Source organism: Papio anubis, chromosome 11, assembly GCF_008728515.1.
Source record: "Papio anubis isolate 15944 chromosome 11, Panubis1.0, whole genome shotgun sequence".
Taxonomy (NCBI): domain Eukaryota; kingdom Metazoa; phylum Chordata; class Mammalia; order Primates; family Cercopithecidae; genus Papio; species Papio anubis.
Window position 1 is genome coordinate 35,181,303 of NC_044986.1, and position 14,392 is coordinate 35,195,694.

Here is a 14,392-nt window from a genome sequence, read left to right on the forward strand (position 1 = left end):
AACTTGATGGGGTGGGTTTGGGATGAAGAAGTTGTGAATGCCTAGGACCATCACAGACCATGGGAATCCCACAAGATCTAACCTGGGTTTCCCTTCCTGGGGGTTTCTGGTGGGCGCTAGACAGTGGCGAAGGTACAGGTGAACAGTGAAGGCTGTGTTCAAGGAGTTGTGCTGGAAGATGGCACAGAAGTGAGAAGCAAGGTGGTGCTGTCCAACACATCACCGCAGATCACCTTCCTGAAGCTGACGCCACAGGTGAGGCTGCGGGCAGGAGGGTGGAGCTTAGATGTCTGCCAAAACAGGGGTTGGAATCTGTGAGGATTGAGGGAGCCAGGATTGCATCAGGGTGTGAGATGCAAAAGCCAAGTCTCTGCATTTGGGAAACAGGCAGGTAAGGGCAGGTAGCAAACAGGGAAGGAGCCTCACAGGTGAGGAGAAGGGGCCAGAGAGGTGAAGTGACCAAGATTCTGGCCACTGGCAGAGCCAGAGCTAGAACCCAGGTCTGACTTTCCATCTAGAGTTATTTCCACAACTTTCCTACTTTCCTGATTTCTCCCCTTTCACCAGCTCTAATTCCATTGTATGTTTCAACTATCTGTTGTATTATCCATGATTATTAATTAATTTTTGAAAAGAGCCACAAAACTTCTGGGCACACAAGAAATACTGGCACCCAGAACTGGAGACTTCAGTTGATCTTGGTGGATTTCAACTGCTCACGGCTGGCTCATGCATCTGCAGTCAGCTGCAGGTCAGCTTGCCGGCTCTGCTGATCTTGGCAGGACTCCTTCATGTTCCTGGGAGCTAGCCGGTGGTGGCTGGTCCAGGACTGTTTCTGCTGGGATGACCAGGGGAACTCAGCTCTGCGCCGTGTGTCTGTCCTCCCCCAGCACAGTAGTCCAGGCATGTTCTCAGGGTCTGGCAAGGGGCAAAAGCAGGCAAGCTCAAGCATGTATGCAAGTATCATGTGGTTTGATCTCTTTGCATCCTGTTTGCTAGCATTGGCCAAAGCAAGTCTCATGGCCAAGCCCAGAGTCAGAGTGTGAGGGCACTGCAAGATTACACAGAAACAGGTGTGCAAACAGGGAGGGGTGAGCTTTGGGGGGCAGTTTTTGCAATTGACTTTCCCTGTGCCCAAAAGATACGATAACATGTATATGTGCACGAAGCTCCCAACCATTCTTGGGGGTAATTCTTAGGGGCAAAGCACTACTTTTTCTGAGTGATTCCATTAATAAAATTCAACAAACATCAGTAAAAAGAAACTTGTTAAGGCAATTCTGAGATCATCGAGGCTTCCAAGAGCTTACACACCAGTAGTGAAAAGAGACCTGCAAACCACTGTCCCCTTTGCAAGCAGGGAGAGGTGTGGACTATTTCACAGTCAGAACTGCTGGCCAAGCACAGAGGAGGAAGTGGTTAGAGCTGAGTGGGAGGGGATCTAGGAAGGCTTCACAGAGGAGGTGGTTTTGGCTGAGCTTTGAAGGATGAAGAGGATTTCCGGAGGGAGCGACTGAGGGATCTTCCTGAGCAAAGAAAGAAGGCAGCTTCCTTGGGGCCTTGGATGTCTGGGGGCTTTCATGGAGGCTTCTCCTTCCAGGAGTGGCTTCCTGAGGAGTTCCTGGAGAAAATCTCTCAGCTGGACACCCGGTCGCCTGTCACCAAGATCAATGGTAAGAGGCACACCACATTGCAGCACTGTCTCCTTTGACCCATCCGAGTGAGAACCTCCAGGCGGGGGGCAGCTGAACTCTGTCATCACCTCCATTCCCTGACCTCCAGCCTGTGTCCCCCTGCAGCCTGGTCAGAAGGTGAAACACTTGCTAATACTTTCCTACTCCCGTCTGCCACTCAGGGTAGCAGGGTGCTGGCTGTAGAGGGAGGACCTTGGGGGGCTAAGACCTGACCCTCCTCTTTGGTCCCTCAGTGGCTGTAGACAGGCTGCCCAGCTTCCTGGCGGCCCCCAATGCTCCCAGGGGCCACCCACTGCCCCATCACCAGTGCTCCATCCACCTGAACTGTGAAGACACCCTCCTCCTTCATCAGGCCTTTGAAGACGCCATGGATGGCCTGCCTTCCCACAGGTAGGGGTCCTGGACAGCACATCCCCTGATGTTCTTCCACATGGGCCTGGGAGGCAGGGCTGTCCGTGTCACACACAGCAGGGATCAGGCCTGGCGTTCAACCTTCACAGTGACTTAGGATCTGCCAAAATCCATACTTAACTTCCAAGGACAGGAAGTGCATCCCAGGTGAAAAATCTGAGGACCAGGGCAGGTAAGGGTGAAGAGCAGCTCAGGTTAGCGGAAGGGGCAGGGGGCAGAGCGCTGCCCAGGAAAGTGCTGGGGCTGGGGAAGAAGAGAAAATGTGTTCTGGGAAAGCAAAGGAGGTTCTCTCATTCAGAGCCTGTCAGGGGGCACGCACTCACTGAGTCCCCTGCTCCGTAGCCTTTCTTTTTCTGATAAGCTGCCTTCTTGCAAAACTTCTAAAAGCATTTCCCACCTCCCACTGCAGCTGTATTTCCATCCTTCCAGAAAAGGCAGGGGCGCTATAGGAGCAAGAGCCTTTCCTTCCTGTCCACTGTCCAGCACACACTGTTGAAAACCTACTCAGTGCCGGGCTCTGTACTAGGTACAGGCTGGGAGAACTAGCGGGGCAGGGGCATGAAACCGACACGAAGCTTATGATAAGACAGGTACACAAATATTTACAGCATGTGGTAAAGAAGATGTGCGCCTGGAGAGAAGGGTATAGGGCAAAGTTCATTCATCCATTTATAAATATTCTGGGGTCTCTACTCTGTGCCAGGCTTGGTTCAGTGACTGGGCACAGATCAGCAAGCAAAGCCAACAAGGTCTCAGGTCGCTGACTTTCTATCCATGAGAGGAAGACAATCAACAAGTAAGCACTGATGATGAGCACTGCGGAGAAAAATAGGCAGAGAAGGGGAGGAAAACCTTCTCTGATAACGCGGCACTTGAGCAGAGACCGGAAGGAAGTGAGGCTACAGATCTTGTGGGTACCTGGGAAAGAACGTCCAGACAGAGGGAAGGTCAGGTGCAAAGGCCCTGGGGCAGGAGCGTGCTGCTGTGTAGGAGGCACAGGGACGAGGCCAGAGTGGCTGGAGAGAGAGCACCTGGGAGTGAAGGGTGTCAGATCGTGCTGGGTCTTGTCAACTGCCCTGGCTCTTACTCCAGGAAAGTTTGTGCAGAGCCTGCCTTATACTTTAGAAAGACCAACCTGGACACGGTGTGGAGAAAACGTTAAGGCATCTGTTGCAATGGGTTACTGTTGCAGAATCCAAGTTAGAGTGGACAGTGGCTTGGACAAGGGTGGGGCAGTGGAAGTGATGAGAAGGGACGGAAGACTGGGTATATTTTGAAGGTGAAGCCAACAGGACTTGCTGTTGGACAGGGAGTGGGATGTGGGTAATAAAAAGGAGCGACTGTGAAAAGATGCCTCCATTTACCGAAGAGAGGAAGAAGTGGCGGGGGTGGAGCAGGTTTTAGAGGCTAATCAGGCATTGGGGTTTGAACGGAGGACGTTTGAGATCCCTGGTGGACATCCAAGTTCAGCAAAAACATTGTGGCTGAGGGACGCAGGGAGAAGGGGCGTTTCCCGTGGCCTTGAAGGAGACTCATATTTGGAGATCAGAGGGAGAATGTGCTCCAGGTAGAAAAGGTGTGGCAGGCAAAGGTGGTGGGGTGGGAAGCAGTTCACAGCTCTGCTGGGGCTCGGGGCAGCCCTAGCAACTCTGTCTTCCATTGGTCTGCTCTGGAAAAGGCAGTCAGGCCGCTAAAGCCTGGCTGAAATCTGGCTGCCTGGGCGCCTGCTGTCTTAGGCCTGGCCTCTTTCCACACTCCCACTGTCTGTGTGGACCTTGGAGACATTTGCGTTTGGGAGCTGTGGTTAGAGCACAGCGTGTGATGAAGGCAGGCAAGGACAGGCCATGCATTCGGGGGTCTGGGCCAGGCCAGCTCCTCACGGGTGCTCTGGATCACACTGGAGGCCACTGTGGACCTGTACTGTGGACAACCACTGTGGCTGTACAGCGACAGTCGCCCAGGATTGGTGTCATCTCAGGGTCTCCACTGTGTCCCAAGTCATCTCAGAGGCCCTTCGCACCACACTGCTGCTCTTAGATCTGCCGTCTCTCCTCCCTGCCTGCACAGGCCTATGATTGAGCTCTGCATACCTTCTGCGCTGGACCCCACCCTGGCTCCCTCCGGCTGCCACGTAGTCTCTCTCTTCACTCAGTACACGCCCTACACACTGGCTGGAGGCAAGGCCTGGGACGAGCAGGAGAGAGACGCTTATGCAGACAGAGGTAAAGAGAGCTGCATGTTCTGCCTCCAGAGCCACAGCCGGGCTTGCGACCTGACTGGGCCTGCTCCTCCTCACTGCCCCATTCAGGATTGACAGCTGCAGATGACATCCCAAAGGGAGGAAATAGTCGAGGGAACCTCAAGTCAGCATAGTGAATGACTGCTGGAGTCAGGAACTGGGCTAAGAAAGCCAAGAAAACACAGTTCCTGCCCTCCAGTCGCTCGCAGCCTAGCAAGGGATGGAGGAGACAAATTAAGAAATCTGTCATTACAGCACAGCTGACTGCATGAACCAAAGGAGAAGCATGAGCCAGAGGGACAAGGAAGGCTTTCAAAGGAAGGGACGGTCAAGCTGGGTTTCCAAGGATGACTAGGAGCTGGCCAGGCAGCAAAGGGCATTCCAAGCAAAAGAAACAGCTTGAGCAGGCCGGGCATGGGGGCTCATGCCTATAATTCCAGCACTTCAGGAGGCCGAGGCAGGTGGATCACCTGAGGTCAAGAGTTCGAGACAGGCCTGACCAACATGGTGAAACTCCGTCACTACGAAAAACACAAAAAAAACTAGCCGGGGGTGGTGGCACATGCCTGTAATCTCAGCTGCCCCGGAGGCTGAGGCAGGAGAATCGTTTGAACCTGGAGGCGGAGGTTGCAGCAAGCCGAGATCGCACCACTGCACTCCAGCCTAGGTGACAGAGTGAGACTCCGTCTGAAAGAGAGAGAGAGAGAGAGAGAGAGAGAGAGAGAGAGAGAGAAAGAGAGAAAGAAAGAAAGAGAGAAAGAAAGAAAGAAAGAAAGAAAGAAAGAAAGAAAGAAAGAAAGAAAGAAAGAAAGAAAGAAAGAAAGAAAGAAAGAAAGAGAAAGAAAGAAAGCAAGCTCGAGGAAAGTGATGAGGTGAAAAAAGCTGCATATGCAAGAGGAGACAAGCAGCTTTGTGTTTAGGGTTGGGGTAGGGAAGTGGGGAAAACTGGGGACTGGACCGGCCTGCCCATGCATCTTTGGGATGAATTATTCATTTGCTTGTGGGCTGATTTTTGTTTTTCACCTATTGAGGTATAATTTGCATATGATAAAATAAACCCATGTCTGTGTGTAATTTAATGACTGTTAGTAAATTTGCCAAGTTGTATCCCCTTAGCGTCTCCTCTTCTTCCTAACACCATCTCATTTCTGTTTTTGGCACCCCAGTGTTTGATTGCATTGAGGTCTATGCCCCTGGCTTCAAAGACTCTGTGGTTGGCAGAGACATCCTCACACCACCAGATTTGGAGAGAATCTTCGGGCTTCCTGGAGGGGTGCGTATAAGCCTAGGGGGTCTCTCACCATAGCATTCCCTCTGCACCCTCACTTCCTGGCTGTGACCTCTCTGCTTTATCTTGTCCCTCCATACTCAGCTTTCATCAGGAAGGGAGCACAGGGGCAGGGACCCTGGCTGAGAGAGGGCAGAGAAGTGGTCAAATTGAGGGAATGGGGGATCCCTAGTAGGGACTCAGAAACACAGTCAGGACAGCCCCCACTGAGAAGGTCACCAGGATTGTGACCCTCTGCCTTGACAACCATGCTGGCTCTGCCATCTGACTTTCTTCAGAGAGAGCACCCCCTTCTCAAGGCAGCAGCACATCCTCAGACTTCAGTTTATCAAAAACTAGAGATTGGAGACAGGGAGACCAGTTAGGAGGCCAGGCTCAATCGCCTCATTGCAGCTACTGAGCACTTGCAAGGCCAGAGACCAGCCTAGGGAACATAGTGAGACCCCATCTCTACAAAAACAAAAAACCAAAAACATTGCCAGGAGTGGTGGTGTGTACCTGTGGTCCCAGCTACCCAGGAAGCTGAAGCAGGAGGATCGCTTGAGCCCGGGAGTTCGAGACTACAGTGAGCTGTGATGTGCCATTACACTTCAGCCTGGGTAACAGAATGAGACCCTATCTCTAAAAAGAAAATTAAAAAAGAAAAGCAAAAGAAAAATCTGAGGCCAAAGTGAGATGTGCTGCAAGTGTAGAATGCACACAGTATAGAAAAATATATAAAATATCTCATCAATAATTTATATATTGATTACATGTTGAAATTATAATATTTTGGGTATATTATATGTATATAGCTAATAAATATATAGATATATATAGCTAAATAAAATATGTTATTGACATTAAATTCATCAACTTGTCCTTCCTTCCTTCCTTCCTTCCTTCCTTCCTCCCTTCTTTACTTCCTCCCTCCCTCCTTCCCTTCCTCCTTCCCTCCTTCCCTTCCTCCTTCCCTCCTTCCCTCCTTCCCTCCTTCCCTCCCTCCCTCTCTTCCTCCCTTTCTTCCTTCTAGAGATAGGGTCTTGTTCTATCACCCAGGCTGGAGTACAGTAGTGCAATCACAGCTCACTGCAGCCTCGACCTCTGGGGCTCAAGCCATCCATCCTCCCACCTCAGCCTCCTGAGTAAATAGGACCACAGGCATGCACCACCATACCAGGCTAATTTTTTTAAATTGTAGAGATGGAGTCTCCCTGTGTTGCCTAGGCTGGTCTCAAACTCTGGGGCTCAAGTGATCCTCCCACCTTGGCCTCCCAAAGTGCTGGGATTACAGGCATGAGCCACAACAGGCTCTGCTTTTACTTTTTAAATGTAGTTACTAATAAATCAAAAACTGCATATTAGCTCCCATTACATGTTCACTGAACAGCACTGGTCCGGGTAGAGGAAAGAAGGCCAGGCAGCAGGAAGGAAGGGAATGGCTGGGTAGAGCAGGCATGGGGCGGGCAGACTTGAGAAGCCTTGGTGACAGTGTGCACATGGGGGTCAGGGTGGAGGTGATGTGAAGGGTAGGTGCAGAGGCCAGCGGGAGGAAGGTGGTGTCATTCACTGACGCAGGAGGATGGGGAGGAGCAGACTTGAGGGAAGAGGATGACCTCAGTTTGGGGCAATGTGAGGAAGGCAGTGGGGGGACACTCCTGTGGTGACGCCCAGCAGACGTCGGGCTTCTTGTCCAGACCTGCCCCCTGAGTCTGACCTTCGCTTGTCCCATGCTGCCTCCCTTCTCAGCCTGGGGCTGGTCTCACCCAAGCCAGGGGGACAGAACCGTGCTCGGCTCCGTTGCCCCTTGTCTGCCATTCACAGTGATCCTGCTGGAACCTGGACGCCGGGGTCCGGGCTCAGGTGGATGCCTTGGCCACAGAAGGAAGTTCTCGCAGAGACACATGCCAGCAGCCACAATAAGTCGGACGATTGTGTTTTTCCAGCAGAGCGAGAGGGATGCAGAGTAGATAGCAAAACCCTCTTTTCTTTCCTGTTCAGTTCCTGTTCCCTACCCTGCTTTCTTCCTCAAAAGGCCTCTGGAAAACTTCGCTCCCAGCCCCAGGGCGTGTGCCCGTTCCATCTCATCTCCTTCCCTTTCTGCATTTTAAGAACCCAAGAAAATATCCCGGAAGGAGAAGAACTTTTGCTGGAGAACAGGGGAGGGGAAGAAACCCTGCCAGGACAGGAAAGGCTGTAACGCTCCCGTGCTAATGACTGTGGCCCTGCCTCTGCAGAACATATTCCACTGTGCCATGTCCCTGGACCAGCTCTACTTTGCCCGCCCTGTGCCCCTGCATTCTGGCTACCGCTGCCCTCTCCAGGGCCTGTATCTCTGTGGAAGTGGGGCTCATCCTGGTGAGTGACCTGGAGTCCCACTACCCTGTGGGGACTGGGAGGGCTCACTGGAGGCCAGAGACTTGGAGAAGGAGGAAGAAGATAAACAATGAAGGCGGCAGAGAGGGAGGGGAGCAGGGAACTCCCACCATAAGAAGCTGCCTTGTGTTCAGAATTCTCCATGCACAGGTGAGCACCCAGCCGCTGCCTCCACCAGGCTGACCACAGCCCACAGTTGAGCTCACACCTCCCCTTCAGGAGGCCTGGGGATGCGTCCTGGTGGAGGCATCTCACCACATTCCAATGCGGGCTTGTGAGAGACCCATGTCCCTAAATTCCCCATCCATGTATATATTTAGACGGTGTTTCACTCTATTGCCCAGGCTGGAGTGCAGTGGTATGATCACAGCTCACTGCAGCCTCAACCTCCTGGGCTCAAGTGATCCTCCTGCCTCGGCCTCTGGCGTAGCTGGGACTACAGGTGTGTGCCACCATGCCTGGCTAATTTTTTATTCTTTTGTAAAGATGGGTTTTGTTACGTTGCCCAGGCTGGTCTCGAACTCCCGAGCTGAAGTGATCCTCCCCACTCAGCTTCCCAAAGTGCTGGGATTAGAGGCCTCCGTCCATATTTTAGACCAGAAAGGATGGATAAAGTTAACTTCTTCAACTTTACAATTCTTTCTTGTGCGCATTCCAAGCCTAAGGAGCTGGCTGAGGCTGTCATTTGCTATGCACACCTTCTCTGAGCTGTGTGGACTTGGTCCCCCTGGAAAGAGTCTGTGCTTCCACATCTCCCCCCTCCCCCCAGCCCCTTATTCTGAAATTTTAACTTTGCTTACTAAGCATCTGCCCATCCAGCAGGTCCACCCTCAGCCATTGAGGCTGTGGGCTGTGGACCTGGCCCCTTCCCAGACCTTTGGTGCAGGAAGCCTGGAGGGAGCCAGGATCTATTGAATGTCTGTCCTAGGCGATTCCAGTGCCCACACCCCCGCACCCCTCTAAGCAGCCCCACTCTGCTTTGTTGCTGGATCTCAGTAAGCCCCGCCCCCTCCCCCACCCTGGCGGTTTTTTGAGCGGAGCTTTGGTTCATAGGAGATTCCCTTCCAGGAGGAGGTGTGATGGGAGCTGCTGGGCGAAATGCAGCGCATGCGGCCTTTAGGGACCTCAAGAGCAAGTGACCCCGAATCAGCTCTGACCCAGGAAGAAGACTTCACCCCTCAATTCCAAGCGCTCCATTGGGTCAGCTTCCCAGGAAACTCAGCTTCGGGTTAGTACTTAAGGCCACCAAGTCCTCAATGCTCAAGCTATTATTTTAGAAAAAATGTACGAGTTACATTTAGTGCAAGTTAACCTTATGCCCGTGCCTCCATACATGGACTGGTTCTGTTTTATTAAAACTAATATTTCATACAGATTACTTGCTCATGTTTTTTCTCTGTGTTAGTTGGTGGGATAGACTTGTCTGGTGTACTCATAATTCTTACATCAGCTAAGAAGCAGTCCATTTAAAGGCCAGGCATGGTGACTCGTGCCTGTAATCCCAGCACTTCAGGAAGTTGAGGCAGGCAAATCACTTTGAGATCAGAAATTCAAGACCAGCCTGGCCAACATGGTGAAACCTCATCTCTACTAAAAATACAAAAATTAGCCAGGCGTGGTGGCAGGTGCCTGTAATCCCAGCTACTTGGAAGGCTGAGGCAAGAGAATCACTTGAACCCAGGAGGTAGAGGTTGCAATGAGCCGAGATTGCACCACTGCACTCCAGCCTGGGCGACAGAGACTCCATCTCAAAACAAAAACAAAAACAAAACAAAAAACAAAAACAAAACAAAAAGAACAGTCCATCTAACCAGTGGAAGAGTCTGAGCTAAGCATCCCCCTGTCCTTGGCTGGGACCCCCACCACCACCAACTGGAGGACTGCCCAGGTGGAGCCCAGTCGACTGCTGTCACATTCCTGGCAAACGATAAGAATGGACCTGATTTCCCCATGATCCATAGAGTCACCCACAGGGGCCATGGGCCTGAACAAAGCTTGGCATCTCAAGCCACAGAATCTTCCAGTCAGGCAAAAAGCAGTCAAGGGTGACTGCAAGGTAGATTCCACTGAGGCTGTCTGGGAGCCCACTCTTCCTGATTCCAGAGCATTCAGCCTTCTGCCTCCCATGAGCTAAGTCTGTTGTGTCACCAACATCTTTCAATATAAACCTCTATAATTCTAAAGTGAGTTGAATTGTCACTCTTGTCCAGGAAAATCCATCCAAAGTTCCCGTGGTAATGCAGCCCTCCCAGCCAGCTTCTCCAGTTCCGGCAGCCAAGGCCACAGTCCAAGCCGTCCCGTCTGCAGATGAGGCAGGATCTTCCCTGGGAAAGCTTCCCTTCCTCCGTTTCCTGGGCAAATTTATACAGATTCAAATAGATCCACCTCATTACTTAATGTTGGTAAACTCAGATTTCTCAGCCGTAAAAGAGTTGTTTTAAAGCTCACATCAGACAACAGGTCATGTTTCCCTCCAGGATCTGGCACACGATAAGCATCCGGTACACGGTGGAGCTGCTGCTGTGGCTTTTGTTGGTGAAGATATTTTTGTCATTTTTGTATTCTGCAGAAGGTGGTTTTCTCTATATACTTTTTAACCTGGCACCCAGAATTGAAACTAGCCCCCTAGAAGCATTGTGCAGGACAGTGCAGAACCATGTTTGGGTCCCCAAGCTTTTTCCAAAGTAGCCAAGCCCCCTCCCTCATTCAGCATCAGTACCATCAACTTCTTGAGCTTGTTGAAAATTTGTTGGCCGGGCGTGGTGGCTCACGCCTGTAATCCCAGCACTTTGGGAGGCCGAGGCAGGCAGATCAGGGGGTCAGGAGATCGAGACCATCCTGGCTAACACAGTGAAACCCCGTCTCTACTAAAAATACAAAAAATTAGCCCGGTGTGGTGGCGGGCGCCTGTAGTCCCAGCTACTTGGGAGGCTGAGGCAGGAGAATGTCATGAACCCGGGACGCGGAGGTTGCAATGAGCCGAGATCGTGCCACTGCACTCCAGCCTGGGCAACAAAGCGAGACTCTGTCTCAAAAAAAAAAGAAAATTTGTTTTTGGTCAATATTGCTGGTTTTCTGGAAGGAAAGAAGGAAGGCAGGGAGAGAGGGAGAAAGAATTAGAGAAAAAATGAAAGAGAAAAAGGGAGAGAGGAAGAAAGAAACGAAAATGAAAGAGAAGAAGGAAGAAAGTGAGAGAAGAAGGAAGGAGAAAGGGAGGGAGGGAGGGAGAAATGAACATAGAAAATCTTCAAAGGCCTGGGGAAGCTCACATCAGACTTAGTCTTTAAAAGTAATAACTATTTTTGGCCAAGTGCAGTGGGTCACATCTGTAATCCCAGCACTTTGGGAGGCTGAGGTGGGCGGATCACAAGGTCAGGGGCTCGAGACCATCCTGGCTTACACGGTGAAACCCTGTCTCTACTAAAAATACAAAAAAAAATTAGCTGGATGTAGTGGCACACACCTGTAATCTCAGCTGCTCTGGAGGCTGAGGCAGGAGAATTGCTTGAACCCAGGAGGCGGAGGTGGCAGTGAGCCGAGATCACACCACTGCACTCCAGCCTGGGTGACAGAAAGAGACTCTGTCTCAAAAAAAAAAAAAAAAAAAAAAAAAAAAACACTTTATTTATTTTATTTTATTTTTGATAAACAAAAGCCACGAGTGCCTAATGTAGGAAATGTTTAAAATATAATAAGAGAAAAACATGAAATGCACACATAATTTTTCCGGCAGAGATAATCACAGTTCCTGTTTAATAATATTTTCAGGTAGTCTTTCAGGTCATTGGTATTCCGTGTTCTATATGTGGGCTTTACATCTTTCCTTCATTTCACTTCATGTCATAAGCAGTTTTCGGTGCCATAAAAATTCTTTGAAAACATTATTTTTAATAGCTGCCTAATATTCTCTTGTAAGGATGTGTCATAATTTATTATGGGACATTGGGTTCAGCTTTGGCCTTGATTGCTAATTAGTACAAGCCAAAGGCCTGAAAGCTTCTTTTATCGCCGCTGTTCCTGTTTTAATGGTTCCCTATCATTTCTGGGATCACAAGGGTGCAGCTGTTCTCCAGGCAAATGTTCCCTCTAAAGGAGGAGGAACGTGGAGGAGGCCAGGGAGAGAGGGGAAAAAGCACTTTTAGCACCAAGAGGAAGAATTTCCCACTGTTTGGTGACTTCCCATTCTGTGTCTCATGTCTCTGAAAGATGGCATTTGGTCCAGACCAAGAGACAAGATAAGGTCTCAGCACCACAGGGTGCGTTGGTTCCTCAAAGCCCCCAGCACATGCCGTCCTGCTGAGCAAGGCGGGCTGGTCTTACCTAAAGTGTTGACTCTGCAAATCAGCCATGAGCTGGGCAAATGTGTCCCTTGCTGGCCCTAGTATGTAAAACCTGTAGAAGGATAAATAAGTCAGGGCCTCATTGTTACCTGATTTACAATTGCCCGTTTTCCCAAAGCAGCAGGGAACACTTCCTTCGAGGCACAGTCCTGTAAACCCCTGAAGCGCACTGGAACCTGGTTAAGTCGTTACCAGCGGGCTCTCCTGATCTCACAGCGCCTGGGTGATGGTGTCCAGAGATTCAGTGAGATGTGAGGTTTATAGCTCTGGGAGGAATTTGGCTTTCCTGGTGGGAGGAATGACAGATGTGGCTGACCAAGCTGGCTGTGGGCCTTGTGAGCGTGCATCTTTCTAACATATGTTCGATTTGCAAGGCAGGTGACAGTCGCCAAGTTCTTCTGTGGGACCTCCGTAATACTCCTACCCTGATGTCTGGAATGAGGGGGAAGAGACCTGCTGAGCACAGGATGTCATTCTGCGGGGGAGTGGAGACACATGACATGAGAAAAAGGAATGCAAAATGCAAAGCAAGGAGAAACGCAAATGGACAGCAAACCTGAAAAAATATTTAAGCTCACCAGGAATCCATTACCTGCAATGAAAACCAAACGATCATGCTTTACCTATAAAATTGAGAAAAAATATTTGTACAGAAAATTACTGGTGTGGGTAAAAAAGACACTCTTCTCTGCCGTTGACAGCAGCAGACATTTGTATTTGATAACGAGCCTCGAAAGCCAACATCTGTGTGCTTTGTGGGTGATTCTGCATCTTATCACTGCGCCGAAGGAAAATGTCAGAAATGTCCCTAAGGATTTAGGTAGAAGGATAGTCATGCAGTATTGTCTGCAATGGCAAAATACTGGAAACAGGCTAAATGTCCCAAAATACAGAATTACTTAAATTAATCATGGTAACTGCACGTGATAGAATGTCAGGCAATAACTTTAAAAGTTACATTTTTGAACCTACTTGTATCACATGGAAAAATATGCTAATAAAAAGTACGATGTAATGGGACCTGAGTTTTTTGATAGGTGATAGATGGATAGATGGATCTCTCATATATATATGTAAATATACATTATATATACTAACTATATAAAACATACCCACACAGAGAAAGACAGAGACAGAGAGAAAGACAGAGAGGGAGAGACAGAAACAGAGAGACAAATGGGAAAGAACAAGGTATACCCCAAAGTACAGGCTACTAGCAGAAGGCTGAATTCTTTCTGAGCACTTGGCAGCAGCTTGGAAAATGTTCCTCACTACCTTCATAGAACCTATCTTAGCATAAGAGCCAGCCCAAAGTAAATGGATGGGACTTTGAATCTTTGTTTAAAAATGATGGCCTGGGCCTGGTCCAAATGGTGTGTGAATGGCTTATGCATTGATAGATATTGATTGGCCATAAGTCAGAGCGCTTCAGACCTGGTCTGGGTCTAAGAGATCCTCAGTGGAGGCATGGGGTCTTCAGTCACCTAAAGTCCCTGCAACATCACAAAGGGAAAGAGTGGCATCTTCTCCGTGTTTCCACAGCCCAACAGAAATCCTGTGTTCTTGTAAGGAGGTGACCGAGGTGAACCTGAACCTGAACTTTCTCTGGTTTTATCTGGAATTAGTCAATGCTGTTATGTAGGTTGTCAGACCAGCAGCTCTGCAGCTGGCTAGCTGTGTCTTTGACTAATAAGAGAATCACGAGAGGAATTAAATGAGACTAAGCAAAGGCCATTTGATTGGTATGCAGAAGTCTTCAAGACAATGTGTCTCTTAAGAAAAAAAAAAAAAAAGAAGGTTGTCAACAGTGAAAAGATAGGTGAAACCTACACTTTCTGCACTGCAGCTATCGGCCTTCCCTTCTGTCTGATCTTTCAGGACCCATGGAGAAAGTGTAGGTCTGACCCAGAAGGCTGTCGTGTATAAAGGGGATGATGATGCCTCCCACAGAGGGATGTGAGGATTGTATATACATAAACACAGCTCACCAAAATATGCACACTGTGTGACCCAACACACCCACTCCCAGGTATACTCAGCAGAAATGCTTACTGGCGTTCACCAA

General features: G+C 49.7%; 1 protein-coding gene across 13 annotated transcripts in view; it reads left to right on the forward strand.

Annotated features, from left to right (window-relative positions):
- Positions 1 to 13,342, forward strand: part of PYROXD2 (pyridine nucleotide-disulphide oxidoreductase domain 2) — a 36,889-nt gene extending 23,547 nt beyond the window's left edge. For 4 of the 13 annotated variants that reach the window (XM_017944180.2, XM_017944181.3, XM_031652599.1 and 1 more), the window contains 7 exons: positions 121 to 255; positions 1,487 to 1,673; positions 1,928 to 2,084; positions 4,173 to 4,327; positions 5,511 to 5,617; positions 7,849 to 7,969; positions 9,056 to 9,362. In XM_017944180.2, coding sequence (XP_017799669.2) covers positions 121 to 255; positions 1,487 to 1,673; positions 1,928 to 2,084; positions 4,173 to 4,327; positions 5,511 to 5,617; positions 7,849 to 7,969; positions 9,056 to 9,126 — 933 coding nt within the window. In that variant the 3' untranslated portion in view covers positions 9,127 to 9,362. Of the gene's footprint in view, positions 1 to 120; positions 256 to 1,486; positions 1,674 to 1,927; positions 2,085 to 4,172; positions 4,328 to 5,510; positions 5,618 to 7,723; positions 7,970 to 9,055; positions 9,363 to 12,445; positions 12,579 to 12,701 lie in introns of those variants that run through there. The other 9 variants (XR_001891496.3, XR_001891495.3, XR_001891494.3 and 6 more) reach the window with 9 other exon arrangements.
- Positions 13,343 to 14,392: the final 1,050 nt, after the last annotated feature.